The 25,114-nt window shown below is 37.1% G+C and overlaps 1 protein-coding gene across 5 annotated transcripts in view; it reads left to right on the top strand.

The window, feature by feature from the left end:
- LOC144970686 (uncharacterized) overlaps positions 1 to 23,012 on the top strand; it is a 35,996-nt gene extending 12,984 nt beyond the window's left edge. For 4 of the 5 annotated variants that reach the window (XM_078910577.1, XM_078910576.1, XM_078910579.1 and 1 more), the window contains 11 exons: positions 3,374 to 7,407; positions 8,526 to 8,946; positions 9,681 to 10,120; positions 10,638 to 10,928; positions 11,752 to 11,861; positions 12,867 to 16,278; positions 16,918 to 17,058; positions 17,641 to 17,681; positions 18,858 to 19,008; positions 20,866 to 20,977; positions 21,612 to 23,012. In XM_078910577.1, coding sequence (XP_078766703.1) covers positions 3,433 to 7,407; positions 8,526 to 8,946; positions 9,681 to 10,120; positions 10,638 to 10,928; positions 11,752 to 11,861; positions 12,867 to 16,278; positions 16,918 to 17,058; positions 17,641 to 17,681; positions 18,858 to 19,008; positions 20,866 to 20,977; positions 21,612 to 22,027 — 9,510 coding nt within the window. In that variant the 5' untranslated portion in view covers positions 3,374 to 3,432 and the 3' untranslated portion in view covers positions 22,028 to 23,012. The remainder of the gene's footprint in view (positions 1 to 3,373; positions 7,408 to 8,525; positions 8,947 to 9,680; positions 10,121 to 10,637; positions 10,929 to 11,751; positions 11,862 to 12,866; positions 16,279 to 16,917; positions 17,059 to 17,640; positions 17,682 to 18,857; positions 19,009 to 20,865; positions 20,978 to 21,611) is intronic. The other variant, XM_078910580.1, reaches the window with a different exon arrangement.
- Positions 23,013 to 25,114: the final 2,102 nt, after the last annotated feature.

Here is a 25,114-nt window from a genome sequence, read left to right as displayed (position 1 = left end):
TTGTGGCTCTGCTTTTTTTTTTTTTTCTGTAATTTATGCTTGGATTGATGTGTACTTCTTTCAAGATTGATAACCCAAATTGTATTTGTGTCATTGTTGTAATGGAAATGCTCTTAAAACAAGCCCTTATTTGAGTTGGGTTCAGATCTGCAAAGAAGTGCATGTCGGCTTGTATTTGTATCCATGATTATTGTTTTCATTATAAAAAAAGTTATTCGATGAGATGAGATCCTGTTCCTTTCATCATGATTAGTCTTAACCCTTTGTTGACGAGGCTGAATTTCTTTTAAAAAAACTATAATCTCCTACATTATTCGTCAGGTTTTATCTCAAGGCCTATTTCCATCAAGAGGGCTCTCAGCAATGTAACTTGCGTTGTTGAAGCCCAAGATGCGTTGTGTCACTACTATCTTCATAGAAATAGTAAGAGATGATGATGTGAGATTTGGAGTAAATCGTCCCAATCTGTTAAACTGTTATTAGATGTTTTGTAAACTCTTTTCTTCAAGTTGTTTGTTATGTAACTCTCATATCACTTTATTTATTTTCTATCACTGCCTTTAACTCGAACTAATATGGCTTTACTTTGACTTTTATGACAGACATTTCATTGTCTATCTACTGACAATTTTACATTTGTGACCCACCGTGCCAAAGCGGTATTATGTCGGGATACACTATGTTAGGGAAATTGAATTCATATCCACAAATATCAAACTTGGGTTTACTTTCTCTACGTCATGGTGAAATATAAATACTATTTATTGCTTTGCAAAAACTTTTAAGGTCCGATTTTTCATCATTCTATCTCTAAATTTACATTTTGGGTTATGAATCATCCCGACATAATACCGTTTTGAGACGGAGGGTCACATTTTGTCTCTCTGTCTTTTAGGCCATTTCTAAAGACAGTTCATACACTTGATACTCATACAGTATGTTTGATAAAAATGCTAAGGATTACAAAACTTTATGACTTTTACAAAATTATGTAAAACATGCCAAAGAACGCGTAATCCTCTGAATTTTTATTTGGTGATTATTTTTCATTGCTATTTCATTCCAATTAGTTCAGTCAGTAAAAGCGCTGCTTTCTCTAATAATGCCTTTTTGAACGCAAATTTGAGGAATTTCTAATGTAAAAATCAATAAATGCAATCTAAGTGAAAAAGTGGTACCTTAACAGTTGAGGTTGTTTCCTGAAAACAGTAACAAAATTAGACTAGAATGATTGACCAAACAGAACTTTAGATAATTTCCAGTTATTTGATAACCTTAATTTGTTCGACTGTGATAATTCATTGACAAAATATCTGATTTAATAGTACTACCTTTTTTGTCAAACATCGGCTAGAAGCTGTAGACTGTAAAAATTAATGTACAATAATGAATAAAACAGCTTTAAAATAAATAACAAAATATGAAAGACGGAACGTTTTGGTTCAAAACCGTCTTCAGCCAATGACGGAAAACATAATAGATAACATTAAATCCAAACAGATGGCAGAAAAGATATTGGTACATCTTGTCTCCAATGTGATGTGGAAATGTACATTAGATTGAAACACATTTGGTTTTTATTTGTGTTCAGTTTCAAAACATTTCCCTACCCAGTATTATGTTTTAAATCCATTTGTGACCCACCACCTCAAACCAGTTTTATGTCAGAGTGTATCATGTTCTTAAAAGTTAGTTTCAAGTAAAAATGACGGATATTGTGAAATTTTAGTTTTTGGCACTATAAATTGTCTATTGTCTTCAATATGACATACAAAAATAAAGTTTCACATATATGACTATACATCTAATTTTTAGCATCTAAATCACTGCAACATAATAAAAAAATCTCAATTGCACCCGGGATCGATCTTGGTCCCTTTGCGTGTGAAGCGAGTGTTCTACCAATTGAACTATCGGGACCCCCAATGGTTATTATAATACCTTTTTGTTTTCCTTCTCTCTTTTTCCTCTTGTCTGGATTATGGCTCAATTTCCATCTAGAAAGTATTAAGAGTTCATTTTACTTATTTTCTCAGTTTATTAATCTTGACATACAGGATATCATCCACATTGTCTGTATGCCTCTCTCTCTTCTTGCTCTCTTACTCTCAATAACATGTGTGAGGCTGTAGCCAAAAGTTGTTTTCATAGCGCTTTGATACTAAAATACATAAAGCTGTACGTTATGAAAAATTATGGATGGATTTAGTGTTCATCATTTTACCAAAAAATTGAACATCTGAAAGAATATTCGGAACAATTAGCTTTTCAAATGTTGAAAAAGTGGAACAAGGTATCGACCTTGTCCACATTTTTACATAAATTCATTTCAAATTTTAGTGCAAAATTAAAAAAAAAAAACCCAACAAATATAAGACCTGTACGATCTTTCTCTGATGTTTAAACACTACATATCATTTACTCATACACTTTTTCCGACTTCTGATTGACTTTTGAATTAAAAATTAATTACTTTGATAAGCTATTGCTGTTCCTCTTGTGGTCCCAGTATTTCAGTTTTTATTTATTTTTATTCTTTTTGTCAATTGCCAGCATATTTTAACTCTCAAAGCATTGCGAATACAACTTGTGGCAAAGTCTCAAATAAATTATAAGGTCTAATAGTTTTAGTTACTATTATTCTCTTGAAAGAAAAAGAAAGGTAAGAATATTGGGCATGGATTCTGGTGTTAGATAAAAAGTAAAGATTTGAAAATTGGTTCCTGATGCCTTGCTAGGTAAAGCAGGTAGAAGTGAAACGAGGTAAATCATCTTGGAAGTTCTCAAAAAAGGCAGACTGTTTAAATATATTTTTGTATCTCTGATTTATTTCTGGCAGTATGTGTCATAATCTACTTTTCATGTCACCGTATTCATGGGATTTTTTTTCTTTTCCTATCTCTCGCTTTATCATTTTATTTGCGTTCATTGAATTTGGGTATTTTTACTTTTCTTAACAATTTGTTACTGATTTGCACCTTAGGTCCTTAACAGGGCATTCTTTTTGTTTGTTTGTGTTTTTTTCTCTCCAGGAAGCTGTTATTTAATAGTTATATCAGACTCAGTTTTCTTCCAAACAACATAAATTTGTTTAAACCTACTAGATAAGGGTTTCTTTTGCTTTTTGCTATAAAAGTTTTAAAAAATTGATTTATGTATTGTAATTTTAGTAATGACTGACAATTCAGAATACAAAGATCTGGAGTAAAAAAAAAAAAAATTATTTGCTTTAGCTGATCTTAAAAGAGTACCATATTTTGTATGTTTCTGCAGTAGCCCTTTTATTTGCAAGGAAGTGTTATGAATGAGGTTAACAAAACTATTTCATTCATGAAGTGTAGCACTTATCTTTTCTGTTTTTTTTTCCTTTCAGGAAAATTAAGAATTCAATCACCCAAACTCAGCAATGTTGTCAGGAAGGAATTTTATAGAATGTCATCTTCTCCTATCAAAAAATGTACTGAAGAATTTTGTAATATCCTCCCTAAAGCAGTCGTTCGTATAATTGACATTTGCAAAAGTCCAGTTGTGTTGAGGAATGAAAATTTTTTTTGCGAAGTAATGGATAGTAGTTTTAAGATTCGAGAGACCAGGGACTCTAGCCCCAGAAACAAGGATTCTAGGGAAACCAGTCCTAGACACAAAGAGATGAGGGATTCTAGTCCAAGAATTAGAGATGTTAGAAATGTTGGTCTTAGAAATGTAAGAGACATTAGCCCAAGAAGCAAAGAAACCAGAGACGCAAGTCCGAGGAGCAGAGAAATCAATTCAAATGAGCAAAATACCAAAAATATATTTGAAGTTATAGAAATGAGTCCCCTAAGGAAAAGGAGTCCCAAAAAAACTTCTCCAAGTCCTAAATCAAAAGAATTGGAAGAATCTCTTAGAGCTTTAAAATCCGAGTCTGAAAGAGTTCGGATGGAAAAAAGTAAAAAATTACACTTAGATGAATCTCCAAGGCTAAGTCCCAAACAGCATCCACAGAGCAGGAAATCCCCTCGTCATCAGTCACCAAATTCCACATCTCAGTGTAAAATTTCAAACCGTCCTGTGTCACCGGAGAGGCAGAAGATCAATATATTTACAGACGACATCGGTAAAGATCTAGGGAAACGTGTTCGTTCACCAAGGAGACTGAGTGAAGATATGATTGCTCTGCCAATATTTTCCTTGCGAGCAAAAGTGGGCCAATTGCCTAAAGATGGTGCAGGATTTTCCAAATACGCTGATGAAGGGAGTAGTGTAGGATTTGCAGACAGTGCCAGTTCCTCAAGTAGTATCTTTAAGTCTCCTAGTTATGTTTCTTCATCTCCATTTAAGAGACCCACATCTCAAAGGAGCTCAGAACCTACAGATTCTTTCTTAAAACAGATGAACTCTGTTGTTGATGTGATTGAGGAAAATCCTGGTTGTGGCAAAAGCAACCAGGATTCTAGTAAAAGTGCCAAGACAAATAATGTGCTGATGTCTTCTATCTGCAGAGATGTAATGAAAGAAATGGTGTCGACTCGGAGTGACATATTCATGAGAGAAAGTAATAGGAGATATGGAAGTGGGGATTGTCCTGGTATTGAAAAGGAGCTGAGTTCAAGCAAAATGGAAGTGGAAGAAACAGTGGCTAAAGACATTCAAATTGGAAAGACTGGTGACGCATCTTCTAAGTCGGATTCTGAGAAGAATGTAAAAGATGAGAAAAGTTTGGTTGATTGCCAAAGTTTGAAAAGTGACAATGATTCTGACAGTTTGAAACCTTCATTGCTCTGTGCTATGCTTGTTGGAGGGTCACATGTTGTTCAGGATTATTCTGAAAATAGGGAAAGGTATAATCCAGAGGTCACAGAAATTTCTGATGCTGAAACTGAGCCTTCGAGAGCAGTTACCCCAAATCCTGAGGTGGATGGATCGCAAGATGCAGAGGTGAAGAATGTGAGTTCGGTAAAGGTAGAGGATATAGTATTTGACTCCATTGGTGAAAAGAAGCTGGATGTAGTAATGAAGAATGTGCAATCAAATATGAATGATGAATGTGAGGTTGCTGGTGATAGGCAGGATCAGAGTATGAATGAGGAGATTACCGGATCTAGTGGAGTGAAAGTTGAGAATCAGTTTTGTGAAGATGGACAGAAAAGTAATATAGAAACAAATGAAGTGAACCCAGAGGCAGTTGTGAAATCTAATGTTGATGACTTGAAAAAGATTAAGGAAGACTCGGATACGAATGAGAAGAAGTCTAGTTTAGCCAAGGAAAATACAAGAGATGATTCACAAAACTGGAAGAAAAGAAAGATAGAATTCGCAACTCAACTTAAGAAAGTGAATGAAGACATTCTCAAACTTTTAGACATTGATGTTGAGGATCAATTCATGGGAGTACCTGATACAGAGGAAATAGTTAAAGAGACTGCAACACAGAATGAGACACCACTTTATAAACTCATTTCCAGTTTAAGATGTAGCTTAAAAGAAGAGAAAAATATTTCAGACCCTTGTGATATTGACAAAATTGTTGAGACCTGTCCCAAAGGTTCTGTGGGAGTTGTTTCATCATCATTTTGTGAAAGAAAATGGGAAAACATTTTAAATCGATTGAAGCATGAAAAATCAGAATTTAAAAAGTCAAAACATAGATTGAAAAGAGACCACATGGATGCTGACATGGAAAATCTGGTTGAGAAAATGAGTGCTTCGAGTTTGCAAAGCACAAATGAGGATAGTAATGACAATGTTAATTCTGAGACCAAATCCGATAGTGACGCTTGTTTATCCAATAGTCAAGTTGTAAATAGTCATTGTGAAAAAGACACTGAGCAAATAAAGGAAAAAACTTCAACAAGCGGTGAAAAATCAAGTGATCAATATAGTTGCCTTATGTCTACAAGTTCCTCAAGTCTCAATGGCAGTCTATGTGAGCTTGATTTAGATGGTATGACAGATGCTGCTACACAAGCTCTGAAAGTACCAGATCTAATTTCTGATTCTGTCTCAGAGCCAGGGGGTTGTGTTTCTGAAGGAAAACCTCCCGGCGAAGGTGACAGATCAATTTTAGGGTATAAGAAGAGATTCAGGAAATCTAAAACCTGTGGTGATTTTAGTCAGGATTCCCCATCACCTTCCACACCCCCCAAATCAGTTCTTCGAAGAACAAACAGTAGTCCACAGTTGATTAAGTCAGATACCTCACTACAAAGTCGCTCCAATTCCCCCAGTCTTGGAAAGGATCATCAAGTCAAATCTAAACTGGGTGGAAAAATTCCAGTCCCTGGTACCAGCTACTCGTTTAGAAGTAGCAGAAAGACAGTTCGCAAACCACGAATTATAATGGATCCCAAGCCCCTCGATATCCTATTGCAGTTTGTCCAGGAGGACAAAGATTGCAAGGACATTTTTTTCTCTCAGGAGTTGCAGCGGTTTTTGTGGATGCCTTCTAATAGGATGATTGTAACACCAGCAATTCGTAATGAAATTGGTATTGCAGATACAACAGCAGCAGAAGCATGGGAGAAAAAAATACAACTGATGCTGGAGGAAGAGGAGAGGCAGAGGAAGAAAGATGAAGAAGTAGACAAGGAGTATATGAAATACGAGCCTGGTTTTGATGAGGTGGATGGTTTACTGTTTATGTCTTTTAGCTCAGAAGCTGAGCTGCTTGCTCATGTCAGGGTAGAAAAGGCTTTAGAATGGGACAAAGATGATACAATGCTTAGGATTGCCAGAGCAAAGAACTTTGAAGAAACAAAAGCCATAAATGGTGATATGAAAGGTGTTAAGATGAAAAAGCTGAGAGGACAACACATGAGGTGGAAGAAATATAAACGAATGTATGGTAATGAAGTCAAGGTTGTTCTGACTGCAAAGGAAAAAAACATTCCCTTAGGAGAAGTTAAAGTCCCAGGGAAAACCTCTGATGTGTCTAAAATCAAAGGGTGGAAGAGGAGGTCGAATACTTACAAACAACCAACACCTGAAGCAAAAGAAAATGAGTTGATGGATGTTTCTACCGTTCCCCATATTGAACCACCCGTTTATAAACCAGCTGTTGAGCCAACAACAGCTGAGTGCATAAGCTTCCAAAACTATCAAGATATAGAAGAGAATGGTCCGGAAAAGCATGATCAGTCCTCCAAGTCTAGAAGACAGTTTAATTTCAGTGACAGAAAGGCCCATAAGCAGCTGTTCAAAGAGTTGAATATGGATTGGGAGGATCGCATGATTCACAGGAAGTTGGGTGGTTGGTCGCTGAAAGGCAACAGACCCAAAGAATTCTCACAGGCAGCAAAGAAACGAGAGATGAAGGAAATCAAGGCTCTTGGTTTGGAGGTTCCTCCCACCAAAGTTCACAATACCAGGTCTTCAGATGCTGCACACACAGAATTCAATCCAAGAAGAAGAAAGCTTGTATTTCCAACAGTGAGTAAACTGTTTTTGTCTTGTCCACTTTAATTAATCATTTCTAAAAATGTATGTTTCTACATATATATCTGCTTCTGTTGCCCCATTTGACTCTGTTTTTCGGTAGATGAGGATCTCAATTATCAAGCAATCAACTATGAGATGATTAAATGATATACCCCCCCCCCCCCCTCTCTCTCTCTCTCTCTCTCTCTCTCTCTCTCTCTCTCTCTCTGTATGTATATATATATCTTTCGTTCGCTACCTCTCTATTTCTCCTTTCTCTCTCTTTCTCATTCTTTCTCTCTCTCTCTCTCCTTCCCCCTCCTTCTTTATCTATCCTCTCTCTCCCTCTCTCTCTCTCTCTCTCTCTCTCTCTCTCTCTCTCTCTCTCTCTCTCTCTCTCTCCCTCTCCCTCTCCCTCTCCCTCTCTCTTTCTTTCTTTCATGGATAATTTACATGTGTTGCTAATAACTTATAAAGAAAAATAAAATAGCTTGTGTATTCTTAATCCAACAGTATCAATATGATACTTCTCTTCAATCTCTTGTCCCTTATTTTTGTCCTGGAATAAGACCCCAAAAAATGGTTTTTGCCTTGGTTGTTGCTTAGAGCCTTTGCCAAATGTGATAGTGAAATGGTTCTTTCTTGTTATTTTGTTTGTTTGTTTTTGTATTTTCTTTTTCTTTTCAATAAATCATCTCCTTGTGTTGAATGTTATGAAGAACCTAATTATTTGAAACAAATCCGCATTGGCCATTATGTCCTTCAGAGCTGCGAGAGCCATGGAGAGTTTACATAATTTCTATAGCTTGAAATTGAAAATAGCAGTTGCTTGATACCCTTTCGAAGGGATGCTGGTCGAACAAAAAGCACTTTCTACCAGATTTAACAGACCTAGTTACCCAATCACTGCTGGATGGACAGAGGGGTTCGGAACGAAAAAAACCCTCTGGACTTCACCCGGGTTCGATCTTGGTTCCTCTAGTGTGAAGCCTGTAATCTAATCACTGAGCTATCAGGATCCCTTGGCCATTATAAGAGAAAATATTTGGAATTTGGATTAATGCATTTGTTTTGTGCTCAAATTTTTATAATTTAAGATTTGTTTTATCTTTTGTTCCCAATATCTACAGATAAATGAGAGGATGGCGCGGACCAGTCTACATGCTTTAGAACTATCAGATGATCTTTGCCAAGCGGCAAAGTGGAGGAAAAGAAGAAGATTCAGAGGACGCAATCGATCCATGAACACCCGATCCTCTTTACCCCCTAATATCTATCCAAGTGTGACAGCCAGTCTGACGTCGACACCCCAAAGCAGTGTGGCCACAGCAGGGTCCTTGGAAAAAGTCATGGACATTTCCACGCCAGAAGCCTCCATTTCTCTCAGCGAATCGACGATGAACACCACAGCCTCCCCATCCTTGTCCTTAGATTTGCCTGAGGAGACTGTCATGGAGGGTGTGGAGATAGTGTCTCATGCTTCCAGTCCCTCTGCCACAGAGAGTGGTACTGCTTTGAGCTCACCACAAGTCAAGTCTTGTAGTAAACCCGGTAAGTGAAACAATAAATATAACCTAAATATAAAAGCCTAGGCACGTCCATTTGTTCTTACCATGCTCACAGTCGCGATTATCTTTGAAGCACAAAGTTGTGACTTAATGACAAGAAGAAAAAGAAGAACAGCTTCTGAAAAGAACAAAATATCAAAAACAGATTGTTTCAGGCTCAAAACCCTTCTTCTGTCAATTACAAAATCAGTCAAAGCGCTAATACGGACAGATTGCAGACAGATTGCAGTCCCTCATAAAAGTAAAAGTATAAGGAAATTATTACTGGCATTTCAACTTTGTATTTGGTTAAAGGAGGTTTTTCCTCCTTTTAAAAAAAATACACCCCCCCCCCCCCCCAGTAATGTAATGGCAGTGAGAGAGCTGATGTGCGGTGAAACATATAAGTGCACTTTCCCACTCTTAGAAGTTAGCTAGAGTATTAATGATAATTTATCATTTTAATCTCTCTAAAGGTGTGGGGTAATGCAGTAAAAATGAGGCTTATAGGCAATTGTTCATAATGCTCCTCCTTTTTCACTTTTCGTCACAATCACCACTGATATATTGCTGTCTGGATCATTTCTATTATTATTATTATTATTATTATTATTATTATTATTATTATTATTATTATTATTATTATTATTATTATCTTCATCATCATCATTATTATTTTATTTTTTAATTATATCATTATATTATCATAATATAATATTTTCACTGTCTAAATTTTAGGTTGCCGTTATGGCTGCATTTGTCACCTGCTACAGAGCCCTGTCTCCAAAGCACAGCCCCAGGACTGCGACAAAGAATACTGTCGTCTGGGCTGTATTTGCGACAGCCTCCATTCAGAGCAGCCAGTCCCGAGCCATCAGTCACATTGTGGCAAGCCCTCGTGTATGCTGGAGTGTTGTTGTTTACCAAACTCTGGTGGAGCTGGGGCTGATGGATGTGTTGGAATAACGGGGGGACTGGTGGAGGACAATGAAGAACTGCCTTATCTGTCATCCATGAAACACAGACCTCGGGCAGGGGAGAGGTTTTCCAACCTTCCCCGTCGTGAGAAGACTCATCGCTCAGCTAAGAATCTGGACGCTATCACTAGAAAGGCCATGATGCTTTACGAAACCAGTGAGATTTATTGTGAGAAAGTGGAGAGAGCCACCAAAAAGAAGGTGAGTTTTTAACATCAAGGTGTTGTCTTTTTATTTGTGACAGAAACATTGTTGGTTCGTTTTTGTTTGTTTAACGTTTTTTTTCCTTCTTCATGTGAGATTTATTTCTGCCTGATTTGTGATTTTTCTAACTTTCTTTTGTTATGTTTTTTTTTTTTTGACTTGACAAATCATAAAATTAAAAAGCTTTTTATGCACAGGCACTTATTTATTTTAATGATTATACTATCATGAAAATTAATAGAGACTAAGACAATCTTTTGAGCCATCAATAGTCAAAATTGTGTTGAAAAATAAGTCCGTTTGTTTTTTCTTAGTAGATTGTCCTGAATTCCTCAATTGCTGTCACTTTATTGTGTTGAGAAACTACAATTTTTAATTCCCTCCTGCGGTATGATATATCAGACACACACACACACACACACACACACACACACACACACACACACACACCAACAGAGAGAGTAGAGAGTTATATTAATTTTTTGAATGCTTTAAAAAAATCTTTTCCCAACAGTCTGAAACCTTGTCCAGCCCACCAACTTCCATAGCTACCAGTTCCCCAAGTTCCTCCTCATTCCCGTCACACGCATTCCTGTCCACTTTGAGTACAACAGCCAAGCCCATCACCACAACCACCACCACCCCTGTCAGTGCCATTAGAAGTGAATCACCAAGTATTGTCATAGAACCGCCAGAACCTTCAGCATCCATGTCGTCGTCAACTGTGGCATTTAGTGCAGTCAATCTCGTTACATCAGAAGTGGCAACTGTCACAGCCTCACACTTTCATTCCACCAGATCTCAGGTTAGATATAGATTTTAAAAACTTTTGTATTGCATCTATTTTCTTTGTGCATCATTTGTCCTGCCACGAATGCTGAATGCCTGGAAACTTTCAAAACAGTTTTGAATGCATTTGCTCGTCAAAGTAATCTGTGACTGTTCCCTGTTTTGATTGGACTGCAACTGAACATTTGCAGTGATGGGCCCATGGGGCCTTTAGCAAATACAAGCCATTTAAAATTGTCTATCTTTAAATCTTTTATGGAATATTTCTTCACCCTTGGACCCGATTTTAACCTGAATTATTCTGCAGCTAATGGATTTTAAAAATAATATTTTTGGTGATAAGTAACTCAGTAGAGAACTTGAATCGTAAACGAAAGGGTCAGAATCTTTCCCAAATTGCACACAGGTTTTATTCTGACTTCTTCCCCCTCCCTTCACACCACTCTCCTCCATCCCCTTTCTGTACAGCAATGATTGGGACATATCATGGTGACAAGCACCTAGCAATTGACTTGTGCTCTGTCCAAAGGATAGCGTAAAATTGTTATTGTGTGACTCCACAGGCCTTATGGCTGTGAGATGGACTACCACTATGAAGTTAAGGGTGTAAATTTTGCTTTTTGTTAAGGGTTAATTATGTCCCTCATAAAACTTTTAATAAAACAGACTGAATTCTAATTAACAATCTGTTGTGAAGTTTGATAAGATTAAACATTTTTTTATTTTTATTTTTTAGACTTGTATTTTTCTCTTCATTGACTTTATTTAGCATTACATTTCCATGACACATTTCATACAAGTATTGTTTTGATAATATAAATTGACTTTGATATTTTCAGCTGTTTCCATGGAGGTCAAAAAGAACACATGGCGGAGAAGCCAAAGTGGACATAGAAGTGGATGAAGTCAGGCAGACGTTACCTGTCATGGAACCATCTGCACATAAAAGGTAAGGTGGAGAACAATTGTTTATCGGTTTCCTGTTAGATCAACCGATAAAATACTCACTTTATGAGAAAATTGACTTGTTGAGCTTGAGCTTTTATATAACGCAATATCCACTAAAGGTGCTCAAAGTTCTTTACAAGGGGTCCCTGGCCAATAGCAACACTTAACATGTAGGGCAGGGCATGACACCTGTTGGGCGATATTACAATTTTTTTTTCAAACAGAGACAACGCTGTTAACGGCCAGGTACTCATTTTACACCTGAGTACGGTGAGAGAATGTGAGTAAAGAGCCTTATACAAGGACTCAACTATGCGTTGAGCGAGGCTCGAACCCAGGACCTTCCGATCTGAAAGCGAGTGTCATACCATAAGACCACATAGCCACATAGACGTGTTCTGATCTGTATCACATATGTCCTCCCAGCAGTTGTGTAGCCAGCTCTAACTTGGTATATATGAAAGAGAAGAAGCGGAATGGAGTAATAGACTAGCACTCCATCTAGAAGATAGCTAGCTATTGTTCCTGCCTGATTCCTGCCACAGTAACTGGAAAAGCCCCATGTATCTCATGATCCATTATAATAACATATCCAAAAGGACCACATTACAATAACATTTGTATCACTTATATTACTATAGATATCCAATTACATGTGTGGTCCTTTATCTCGATCAAGTCTGAGTTATGAAATTAATATGCTTTTATGAACGAGAATTCTTCTCATTACTTATTTTGCAAAATCTTTGATTTTCACTTTCCTTTTAAAAAATCTGTCCACGCATAAGTGATTTTGTAGCTGGATATGTCAGGTCTGAAAAAAGAATGTTGTAATAGACTGGTGTTCTATCCAAAGGTTAGCAAATATTATCTTTTGTCTATTTAATGCTCCATAAACTGTTATAAATTCTAGCTTCATAAGCCCATAGCTCTAAAGGATTTCTTTTTATCTTATACTGAGTGAAATTTAATTGTTAATTACATCGCATTTCATTTCATTTCACAGAAAAAGGAAGAGTCATCCATTGTCAGATGAAATTTTCACTGTGTCATCGTGTGCTCGTATCCAACCCTACGCACGGAACAAGGATAAAGCTGTTAAATCAAAAGTCATCACTGAAAACTCTGAACAGACAGTTGACAAAAATAACCAGCCACAAATCTCAACTTCAGCTTTCCAATCACTGCCATCATCATCATCATCAATACCTACTGATCCATCAGTAAATGTAAATGGTGGTGAAAATGATAGTTCCGAATTGAATTTGCAAATATCACATGTATGTTCTTTGGTGGATGTACAGCAAAAAGTTGGTGTCTTGGGTTTGAACAGTTCTGCTTCATTCCCAACAGATAATAACACAGTTGTTGATTTAACCATGGCAAAATCTCCTCTCCCTGGAAATAGCAATGAAAGTTCTTCCAGATCACTTCCAGTGTCTAAAGGTTCCATATTTGTGAATCGAGACATTTCATCTTCCTCTTGGAAGAAGCACGGCGGTATTTCTGGGAGAGATGCAAGCTTGATTGATATCAGTGGTCAACCACAACACTGGCATACATCTATGGTTTGTTTGAAAGCCAGGGCTAATCCGAAAGGGAATCCAAATGAAGATGGTGGTGGTTGCGGCGATGGGGATGAAATTCAGGAAGAGGATGAGGTAAAACTGTTGGAATTTGCCGCCAATTGTAACTGGGACCATTCTAAGAAGGAGATTCTGAGTCGTGTGGCAAATTGTCTCACACGTGGCCAGTACCCCCAGCCAAGGACTTTGAATGTCAGAGACTTTGTGGTAGAAATTCTTCCAAAAGCCAAGCAACCAAGTCTCATACCAAATGCGCTTAGGGCTAAACTTCCACTGCAAATGTATTCAATACGTGTGAGGATAACCAAACGTGATGATTCGTTATTGCAAGGCAGTGGAGATGATTGTGATATTCCTGTCATTGACCTCAGTAAACCCTCCCCTGTGAAAGCCTCTGATCTAAAAGGTAATTCCTCCGAAGACAATTCTGGTGTCATAAGAAACCTCAATGATAGTTTGAACAGTGCTTCTTCATCTTCATCTGTACCAACTTCATCATCCTTGTCATCATTACCATTATCAACTGTCAATTCATTAGCAACATCATCATCATCATCATCCTCATCTTCGTCATCATCATCAACATTATCGGTTTCAAAACACGCTACTTCAGAATCTTCCTCTCTTCGATCCTCAATTGGTATTTCAGGTTTGAATCGAATTTACAACATCAACCTCAAAACCCCACCCATCTCACAAACTCTAAATCCTCAGCAATCCAAAAGTGTGCCAGTCAGTCGCAGATCCAGTATGGAATATTGCAAAGACATGAAAACAACACTGGCTGTCGACGAATCCAGTAGTTCTGATAAAATGATGAATGCAAAACCATTCATTGATTTGAGTAAAATTCAGATGTTGTCCAGATCAAATTCCATTGGTGCTACAACTTTAAATAGATTATCAAATGGCTCTGTAACCCCTACTCCAACACAAATTTCTCTCATGCCAAATCCTATAGTCAATCCTACTAAAGATGCTCTTCAAGTCTCTCTTCCACCGTCATCATTATCCATGTTGACAAATAGAATTACAAATTCATCAAGACATTCTAGCATAAGTTCCACCTCTCCGACAGTGCCCACAACCCCTCAGACTGCTAACTTCACCAAAAAAATTGGAAGTACTGCAACCACATCACTTTTGAATCCAGATGCTGCCCTCCGTAAAGAAAAGCTTGGGTTAAAAGTCCCTAGCATCGCTGTCGCAACCCCAGGCAGTGCAGCAATTTCACCCACACCAGTTAATGAACTGAAATATGTACAGATGTTCTATGAAGTTGATGGTCAGAATGAGAAGAAAAAAACATTGATAGCTGTACCAATATCGCTGACTGGAGCAAGTATTGACATCAAAGGCCAGTCTACCTTGGCCCCAATGCCCATCTTGACAGTTCCCAAACCTGGAGCTCAGCCAAAAAGCATCCCCATCGCTATTTCAACCCATAATAAGAACAAACTTCCTCAGGTTATACCTGGTGCCCCCGTCATCATGAAATTGCCAGCAATGAATTCTGTCAACAATAAATCTGATGGTCCCTCAACCCTGAAGAATCTTCATTTTATTCCTTTATCATCCATGTCATCTTTGCTGTCCAAAAACACAACAACAACAAAACTGTCGGCCGTGGTTACCCCTATCACTACTCCAAGCAGTGTTAATTCTTCTCTGAAAAATAGTCGCGAAGCAGCAGAGACAGATGCTGGAAAACATGCCGTTAATGGTGAACATGATCATAACCAAAGTTCTGTGAGAACAAACAATGTTGGGATAACTCATAAAGAAGGGACCTCAGTCACACCGTCCAGAGATAGACCAATCCCGTCGACAGAGGTTTCTCCTCCAAAAGAAATTCTCTCTCCCCCCAATACAATCAGTCATACACATACTCAGTTGAATAGAGTGGCTGCAAACATTAAAACGTCTTCTGGTGATAGTGAAAATGACATGATGTCAGAACATTTGCAAAGTAATGGTGTCAGTCATCAAGACACAAGTAGTGATCCAAATTTGAGCAATGCTATGGAGGAAGATGTGACATGTGGTAATCAATCATTAGTAACCAATACAGTTGATAAGATGTCAAAGAATGGTGATTGTAATTCCATCATTTCGGAAATCTCCTCAGCTATCGTTGATAAATTAGATGCCATCATAAAAGAGAAAAGCAAAAGTATGGGATTGTGTAGTGACAAACACTCATCTATGGACCAAATGGCTTCCACTGGTGTCGCTGATAAAACTATTAATTGCAATGATACTCAATCTACCACACACACTGCTGAACCGCTTTCTAAATCTGTTGAGATAGAATCGATATCTGCACTGACAGAAAATAAAACTGTTCCGTCCATCTCGAAGGAGTCCTTATCAACAAGTACTAGTTCTTTTGAATCTAATAGTGGCCAAGAAAACTTACTGCAATCAAATGATAATGTAAACAACATGTATGAGGTTGTGGACATGGCCGATCTACTTACAACCACATCCGATAGTTTAATCACAAGTGAATTCCATGATGCTGCCCACTCAACCAACAATTGTGATTTCTCTGCTTTGGAGGATGGAAATGGATCAACGAAACAACTTCATTATCAACAGCAACCTTCTTCCAGTGGTGCTGTAAAGAGGAAAATATCCCCTGAGCCGTCTGAAGATGGGGACTGTCCCCCAGGGGGGTCCAAGAGATTCCGGCTCCTAATGGAAACACCAGGCATTCTGGATGAAGACAGTAACTTGTCATCCTTGATCACCGCCAGCCCTCAGAGCTACACCAGCATACAGAAGGGGGGGATGTCATCAGGGTCCATGGAGGATGTCATTTCATCAGACGTAAGTGTAGGAGACTTCAGTTTACTTTCAATGAGACTCTTTGATATCGTTAAATTTATAATGATTTTTATGTTAAACACATATAAGTGTGTTTCAAAAAATGATTATTGTTATTATTAATATTAATTTCATTTAGAAACAATGTAATGGAATCTTGTTTTGATTGGTAATATTTATAAAGGAGAGACTGGGGGGGGGGGGGATTAGAAGTTCACTGTTAAAGTCAGATTCAGAAAAAAATTCTTTCCACTTTATCTTTATTGTATGATAGTGTCTTAGTGATTGCTGATTTTAGGATACTGCAACTTGTTTATAAATAATTTTATGCTGGAAGGCCAGTCCATGGTTCTGATGGCATTTTTTTGACAGAGACAGCGCTGCTATTGACTAGGTACTTATTTAACACCGGAGTACGGTTAGAGAATGTGAATAAACAGCCTTTACCAAGACTTGACTTTGCGCCTCTTAGAGAGGGACATGAACCCAGGAACTATTAGTCCGAAGGTGATTATCATACCACAAAGCCACACATGTCACCAGTAACGGCTGTATTCGTGTTCATGTTTATTTGTGCATTTATTTACATTTTCATTTATCTACATTTATTAACAATTCTATTTATATTTTCTTTGGATGCAGGAGGAGATTGATGTTGGTGAGGATCTGGCCAGCTACCAAAACAGAGTGGAGAAAGCTTGGGAAAATGACCACAGCAGTATGTTCTCCAAAGCCCCGCCTAAAATAGATGTCAAAGGATTGATGAAATGCAAAAAAAAAGAGGTATTGTTATTTATTCAGAGTACTCACCTTTCATCATCATCATATACCGTATGTTGGAGTTCATATAAGACAACATGTCTTTCTGTGTATTTCATTATCTGGCTGGCAATGATGTGCTCAATAAGCTTGCTTGAAATACAATAAACAAATTTTTTAAAAAATTTCCTTTATTCATCCCATAGGGAAAATTTCTATCGAGGGTCTATTCCAAGGGAAGACTGGAATAACACAGGCAACAGCCGCAGTGCAGCGCCGTAATTTGAGCTAGGGCAAGGTGACTTGCTCAAGGCCACAGAGTGCAGTGATAGGTGCTCAAACTCAGTGCCTTTCTGGTATGAAACAAAGAGGATACCACTGAGCCACACAGTGAGAGGGACTTGCGTGCATAATGCGTTATTGTGCCAAAAGGCAGCATTCAATAGAGGAAATAATGCTCTGTGCATTTTTTTATCTATTACTTAAATTTGAATGGATAAAGTGAGAAATTATGATGTGAAAGAAATTCAGCCTTGATACTAAAGGTTTAAAAGAAGAAATCTATTTTTTCTATTTAATTTTCAATTTGTTTTTTTCCCTCACCAGGGTCTTGATTCCAAGGACAGAATAGAGTACCATAATTTCTTGTAAGTGATTTAATTATTTATCCCTTTTATACGCATTGAGGTTGGGGGGTGAGCATGATTGCAGGGCAGGGCAGGAAGCAGTCAATGGCTGATTGGCTGTTTTCGATCTGTGACAAATTTCAATAATGTTGAGGGAGATCTGTGATGGGATGGAAGCTGTTCTGTCTTTACTGATCCCCAGTTTATTTATTTGTTATTTATTCATTCATTTATATATTATTATTTTTTAAATATTTATTTTTGAATTTTGGAATTATATTTTGTTAAAGAAGTCAAAATACTATAATATGTTGTCCAGAGAGCTCTTCATTCTCTGGAAGATATAAAAAATTTCAGGTTTTTTATTTTAGTTTTAGAGATGGGTTCCATCTGTCTAAATAGATGATTATATTATTATATTCATTCTGGCCTTGAATCTTTGGATGAAGGCTACTTTTGTACAGTCGAGTCGCTTATCTAATGGATTGATTGTTGTGTGACCATATATTTTTCTGGTGTGACACTCGCCTTTAGATCTGAATGTCCTGGATTTGAGTCCTACTCTGAACAGCATGTAGTTGAGTAATTGGAGTCATTCACTCACTTTCTCTCACAATACTCGGATGTAAAATGAGTACCTGGCAGCAGCGTCGTCTCTGTTGGAAAAATAAAATTAATATCGCCTAACAAGCGTCATGTCTCGTCCTACATGTTAATTGTTGCTGTTGGCTAAGGACCACTTGTAATGCACTTTGAGCAAGTTTAGTGGATATTGCACTATATTAATATTATAAAAGATCATGTTATTTGGTTGGGTTTTTTGGGTGTTTTTTTATAAGAGTCAACACAAAAAGGGTGCTTAAATTATTAATGATAGGTGACTTATACCATGCAAGATGGAAGTTTAGTTCCATCTGATCTGCTTAGGGAGTTAACAAGGCATCATGAATCTTTTCGAGCATGGAGAAGTTTAAAAAATGGGCAATATAAATGTGCATATTTAACACTCATTAATTTCTTCCATCAAATGATCCACTTGTAGATTCAGAAAGAAAACATGAACAATATGAAATCCAATTCATTTATTAATCATGAACATTTATTCTTTTGATTAATTAATTTATTTATTTGTATAGTTTTTTTTTTTAATTATTTTATTTATTGATTGATTTATTTATTTGTCTTCACTATTTCCAGGGAACGGAATAGACGGGCCAAGATGAAAGAACTGTTTGACAATTTGGGCAATACAATCTTGTCGGTGCAAGGGAAGAATAGACCGCCTACGAAGGACATTAAAGAAGCTGATGGGACCTATGTTATGCCCAAGGCTACCATTCTCAATGAGGTCAGTTTTCAGGAGAATTCAAGACCATCAATGATGAATAACAAATTTTTGGCCAGAAAATTTTCATTCTATTTATTGATGGGTCAAGATAACCCAAACTTGTCAAAAATTCATAAATTTGTCATTTTAATCTATCAGTAAACGACTAGGTGGGGATCCTGACCTCCCATAGTGGGCAGGGAGGTACATGCTGTGTCTTCTATCCCCCCATACCCGTTTTCCAATTGTTTCCTGTCATTGTCTTGGAATGAGATTACTTAGTTTTTCCTGATCCTTGCTGAAGTTCCTTAGCTGGGAGGGAAACAGTCGAATGTATGTTATAGTTTTGGGAGATGATATTTATTTCCTTTTAAATCATCTCTCTCTCTCTCTCTCTCTCTCTCTCTCTCTCTCTCTCTCTCTCTCTCTCTCTCTCTCTCTCTCTCTCTCTCTCTCTCTCTCTCTCTCTCTCTTATGCATTGTATTATGTTTAGTTTACATATTATATTATATGATTGGTAAACATTTGAGTGTATTCCTCTAAGTTGGGACCTGTGCTTGTGTCTGGATGAGACTTTTAGGTGATCTCAAACTAAGTACTTTGATAATGTGCTCTTGAAATCTACATCTGTTTCCTAATTGAACCATTTCCCCTTTGTCTTACCTCTTCTGGGGTGCTTTAATTGTAATTCTAGAACTTTCTACTATCCCATTTTCTTCCTTTTTACTGGCGCTGATATGACCTTAATGTGTTGCCAGCGCCGTAAAACCCTTAAAAACAAAACAAAAAACATAGTAAACGATGTAAAATTGTAGTCCTTCATGCATGAAGCCACCCTTCGGATAGGATGAAAATTTGTAGTATAAAGTATTTTCTACCAGATCTAATAGGCCCAATTCCCCAAACCACTGCTGTTGTGAACAGGGTAGGGGGTGGGTGGCTGGAAAAAATCTTGACCTGGTATCTAGCCCAGTCGCATTGAAGCTAGTGCTCTACCAACTGGGCCGTCCAGACCCCAAAAATGAAGTAAAAGGTATTTTTGGTGTCACTGAGTTATAGATGATAAAATTTTAACAAATGTCTTGCACAACTACTGACCTGCCTTCTTGGAATTGGAAAAATTTGTTTGTAGTTTTCAGGGGTAATGACATAGTCTCGTCCTACATGTTAAGTGTTGCAGTGGTCTTGTGGTATGACACTCAACTTCAGATCGGATGGACCTGAGTTCAAACCCCGCTCTGAGCAGCACATAGATGAGTCTTTGGAAACAGCTCTTAACTCACATTCTTTTATTCACTGTACTCAGGTGTAAAATGAGTACCTGGCCGTTAATATCCTTGTCTTTGTTGGGATAAAATTGTAATGTCGCCTATATAAAAGCTCAAGTGTTGTTGTTTTGTTTTTTTGTAGACATAAATACCCTTTGTGAAATTACCAACTTTCCTCAATACATGTTAACCTTCTGCTTAACTCATTTATATACTCACTATGATATCAGAACTTCGTTTTCAAGAAGTTTTCTTGAATTAAAAAGAATTATGGGGACAGCATGGCTCAGTTGTAAGGTCTTTGCTTCGTACCTGAAAGGTACTGAGTTCGAATATCTGTTGCACTGTGTGGCCTTGAACAAATCACCTTACCCTAGCTCAGTTTGGAGTGCTGCATTGCGGCTGATCATGGGTTATTCCAGTCTTCCCTAGGAAAAGACCTAAAGAAAAATTTCACCTATGAGATGAATAAATCGAATGTTATTTTTTTTATTTTTTTTTTAATTTTTATGAATTCAAAAGTCAATAGTTCCATGACATTTTTGTAGTAGAAGGCAGTTTTGCAGTTGGAAAATAAAAGGGGTTTTTTTTGGGGTTTTTTTTCTACAGGCCAAGTCAACAATCCTCTACCTCATTGAAAAGGAAAGAATGGGTTTTGAGAAAATCAGTTCCTTGGAGAAACAAAAGGAAAAGTTATTCCGACAACTGAAGGAGCTGCAAGGTGAAAAACTTGCGCCAATTGGAAGATATCTTTGTAGGGTTTAAGACATAAATAAAGTAAAAAGCAATTAAATAATGGCTCTTGTAGGATCATTTTCCAGGAGGGAAACATTCATATATCTACGTCTGTGAAAAAATGCATGCTAAGAACATTTCAGGCTCAAAATCCTTTCCCATTTATAAATAAAAAGAATAGAATATGATTAATTTTGTTAATGTGGCTGAGGAAGAATTTTGAGCTGGAGACATTCCTTGTTTGTAATTTTGTAATTTTATCAACGATAATATATTTTTAATTCATATCACACAGTCCACAGCTTCAGACCTAGTCTGTAGAATTTATATTCTTTTTAAAAAAATTATCTATATCTTTATGTTGACATTGTGCCAGCCAGTCTTGTGTAAATATTGAGTGGATGCCTCTTGATTGGGTCCTGGCCTCCTGGCCTTATGACTAGATTTACCCCAGACTAGTAATCTGTTGACTATTCCAGTATCTTCTGTAGTAGTACTGACAGGAATGTATTTTTTTGTTTTTTTAATTGAAATGTATATACATATATGAAGCATTTTGTACTTTTTGATAAAGAACATTCATCAAATTTACTATATTGGTAATTTTTCTTTATTCACAGCTGAACTTTTAACCAAGAACATGTCAGGCCGTGCCATCGCTGCTATCATCAACAAAGTATCCAGAGAAAAGGGGAAAAAAATTACAACATTAAGCTTTGAGCAGGAAGAACAGGGAAAACAACAAGAAGAGGAGGATGAGGAAGAACTCATCAATGAAATAAAATCTGAGATCCCTGACTATGCAGCACCCGAGACGTCAGAGCTGGATCAGGATCCAGCAGCAAATCTGATGGATGTTCCGATCGCGCTGTCTCCAGCACCCACGGACATTGTCGACTCAGACGTTGTTGTCGACTCGGCTTGTGCATCAGCAGACATGGATGTGGAAAGGCCAATCATGTACCTTGACACAGCAGAGGAAGTTGTTTGCAAAACCATGCCAGCAGGATACGAGTTTGAATTTCATCCTGTGTAGAAATTCATGACAGTGGGGGGGGGGGGGGGGGGGGGGGGGAAGAAAAATGTATAAGCGGCCTGAAGAACCTTGCAGAGACATAGATGGAAACAAGGAAGACTGATTTTTCAGGACAGTGTCATATCATTCAACCCAAAAATATGTGAATATTAAGTTATTTTGAAAATATTTGGACCCATTTAATTTTCAACCGCTTTTCTGAGTTAAATAATAAAAAATGATCCAAAAACTACCAGTTCAGCACCAAAAGTTTAGCATTTAAAGCATTGAAAAAGTTGATACTTTGTCCACTCATTTTTAACACTTTTAAAAAATTTTTCTTTTTAAATTACGGTTGCAGATCCTCCATTTTTTGAATCATTATGACGGGTGGATACAAAATCCTTCAATATGCTTTCATAATAACTTTCTATTTAGGTCTTTTTGAGTGGAATATTAGGAAACTACCCTAATAGTACAGCTCATATATCCATAGTGGGCTGGGAGGTACATGCTGTGTCTTCTATCTCCCCATACCCGTTTTCCAATTGTTTCCTGCCATTGTCTTGGAATGAGATTACTCAGTTTTGTCCTGATCCTTGCTGGAGTTCCTTGGCTGGGAGGGAAACAGTCGAATGTCTAGGTATAGTTTTGGGAGATGATATTTTTTTCCTTGTAAATCATCTCTCTGTTATGCATTGTTTTATGTTTAGTTTATTATATGATTGGTAAACATTTGAGTGTATTCCTCTTAGTTGGGACCTGTGCTTGTGTCTGGATGAGACTTTTAGGTGATCTCAAACTAAGTACTTTGACGGTGTGCTCTTGGAATCTACATCTGTTCCCTATTTCAACCAATTCCCCTTTGTCTTACCTTTTCTTTTGTGCTTTAATTGTCATTCTAGAACTTTTTACTATCCCATTTTCTTCCTTTTTACTGGCGCTGATATGACCTTAATGTGTTGCAAGTGCCGTAAAACCCCTAAAAACAAAAACAAAAACAAAACAGCTCATATATGTATCTTAATCTTATAACCTTTTACTGCTGGGCTTCACTTTCAGTCTAACCTGACATCACATGTGACCGTTTTCACCAAGAGAGCATTGTTGTCTCAATGAAATGATTAGGTCTGTCATTGATTATAATCACAAAAATAATAAGTAAAAGTTACTATATTATAGAAATTCAGTCTGGCTGTTAAAGGCAACTTCATTATTCACCTAAATGTTTTCACAAAGAAGGCAAATTGGACTCTATCTTCAATGAGTCTGAAGTCCCACCAGAGTTGCTGCTCTTTTGGTGAGATGGGTAACATTTGGTATTGTACAAAAATGGATATAACAGCTTCAAAAAGAACAAATTACAAGGCACGGAATGTTTCAAGCTCAAAACCCTTCTTTCAGCCAAAAACAGTAAAATCGTCTATACATTAACTTACGGATGGCTTTGTTTCGTATTTTGTTCTTTTTTGAAGATGTTATATTCATTTTTGTATATTACTCTTTATACTCCACAACTTCTGCCAGATATTATTCACAGTAACATTTCGTGTCTTTTTAGAGGAGAATGGAACTCTGCTGGTTGGAACGATGACTCTTGGAAACAACCCTAATTTGTGCAAAGCATTATGTATGTTCCCTTAGCTATGCAATTGAAGTTCTCGGTCACGGAGCGTTTCCATAGATGTCTCCTAAAAACAAATATTTCAATATGTCTCAATGTTTTGTAAGAGATTTAAGGATGGATATTTAATTTACTCAATGTTTTGAATGTTGCTTTTGGGAAGTGTCTTGTTGGCCAGATAATAGACTCCTGTGTCATCACATTTGATGATTCTTTAGCAGTGACTAACTCATCATATTTTTTAGATTAAGCAGGGTTTTTGGGGGGGTTTTTTTGCTGCTGTTTTTGTCACTTTAATAACTACTTTTAGTCATAAGTTTTACTCAGTGTAATCCAAATAGAGATTAATAATTTTTCTTTCTTTTCCGAAGACATACATCCAGAGTGATCTTATGAAAAAAGTGAAAAAGTTTTTTGAAAACTCTACAAAATCAAAACGGACTCTCCCTTTTTAAAATGTAAAAGCAAATTTTGTGGACATTTCTTCTCTTCAACATTTATTACAAAAGCGAACAGATTTTAACAATTGTCAACCATAGTGGATAAGAGTACAACATATTCACCGTTAAAGTTTTACGAGTCCCACTCTACCACCTCGAGCTCTTTGGAGGAAAGGGACAATACAAATGGTCCATCTATAGGACAAGTGGAATTTCTCTCATTATAGAAAGGTTTTGAGTTACTCGGAACGCCTGCTTGATCTTAAAACTGTCCAAAAAATGCTTATATGTTATTACATTAGAATCCTGATAGGGCCAACACTGTCGGACCAGAAAGATTGATTGACTTGAAGTAAGGTTGACTTTATCCATTATCGATGGGAGACACTTTGATAAAGAACAGACAATTTGGGACCAACAACAGGTGTTGACTTGAAGCAGAAGTTGACTTTATGTGGATTCCACTCAGTTGGAATACTGGTTGAGTTCATTAGTAGTTTGGGTTGTTTTGTTTGGGTTTTTTTCTTTTTTAATCAATCCTTAATGAAATCCTATATTACTTGGGTTATATTTGAATGAATTGAATGAAAAATGCTGCCATAATATGTTACCCACTGGCTCAAACCAGTATTATTCCAGTATGAACTAGATGTTGAAAATTGAATATGAAGTCACTCCCTAAAGACAGACCAAGTAAGCCCAAATAGCCTTGGTCCTGTTTACGAATTGAGACTTATGGTACATCCACTTGACAACGAGAAGTGAAAAACTTAGAAAGTGAGCTAGAAGAAGAAGAATCTGTAATAAAAAGTTTTTAATCTTGAATTAGATTGATATGCTTTATAATATGTTGCAATAGGTAGGCCACTCAACTCCTTTGCTAGTGAACAAGGTTCTAATTCGTATTACCAACAATTTTATTTATTCCTTTGACCCCACATGTTCCAGCTAAATGTGATTAGGTAGCTGGAAGATAAAAATCTGAAAAGGTGTGTACGAAACAGTGCCAGACAAAGCAGTTTAAAAAAACAATATAATGACCAA

This window comes from Berghia stephanieae, chromosome 4 (genome assembly GCF_034508935.2).
Source record: "Berghia stephanieae isolate SIO BIC M18660-M18661 chromosome 4, UCSD_Bste_1.3, whole genome shotgun sequence".
Classification (NCBI taxonomy): domain Eukaryota; kingdom Metazoa; phylum Mollusca; class Gastropoda; order Nudibranchia; family Aeolidiidae; genus Berghia; species Berghia stephanieae.
The sequence above is the reverse complement of the archived record's forward strand: the minus strand, read 5'-3'. Positions and strand labels throughout refer to the sequence as shown.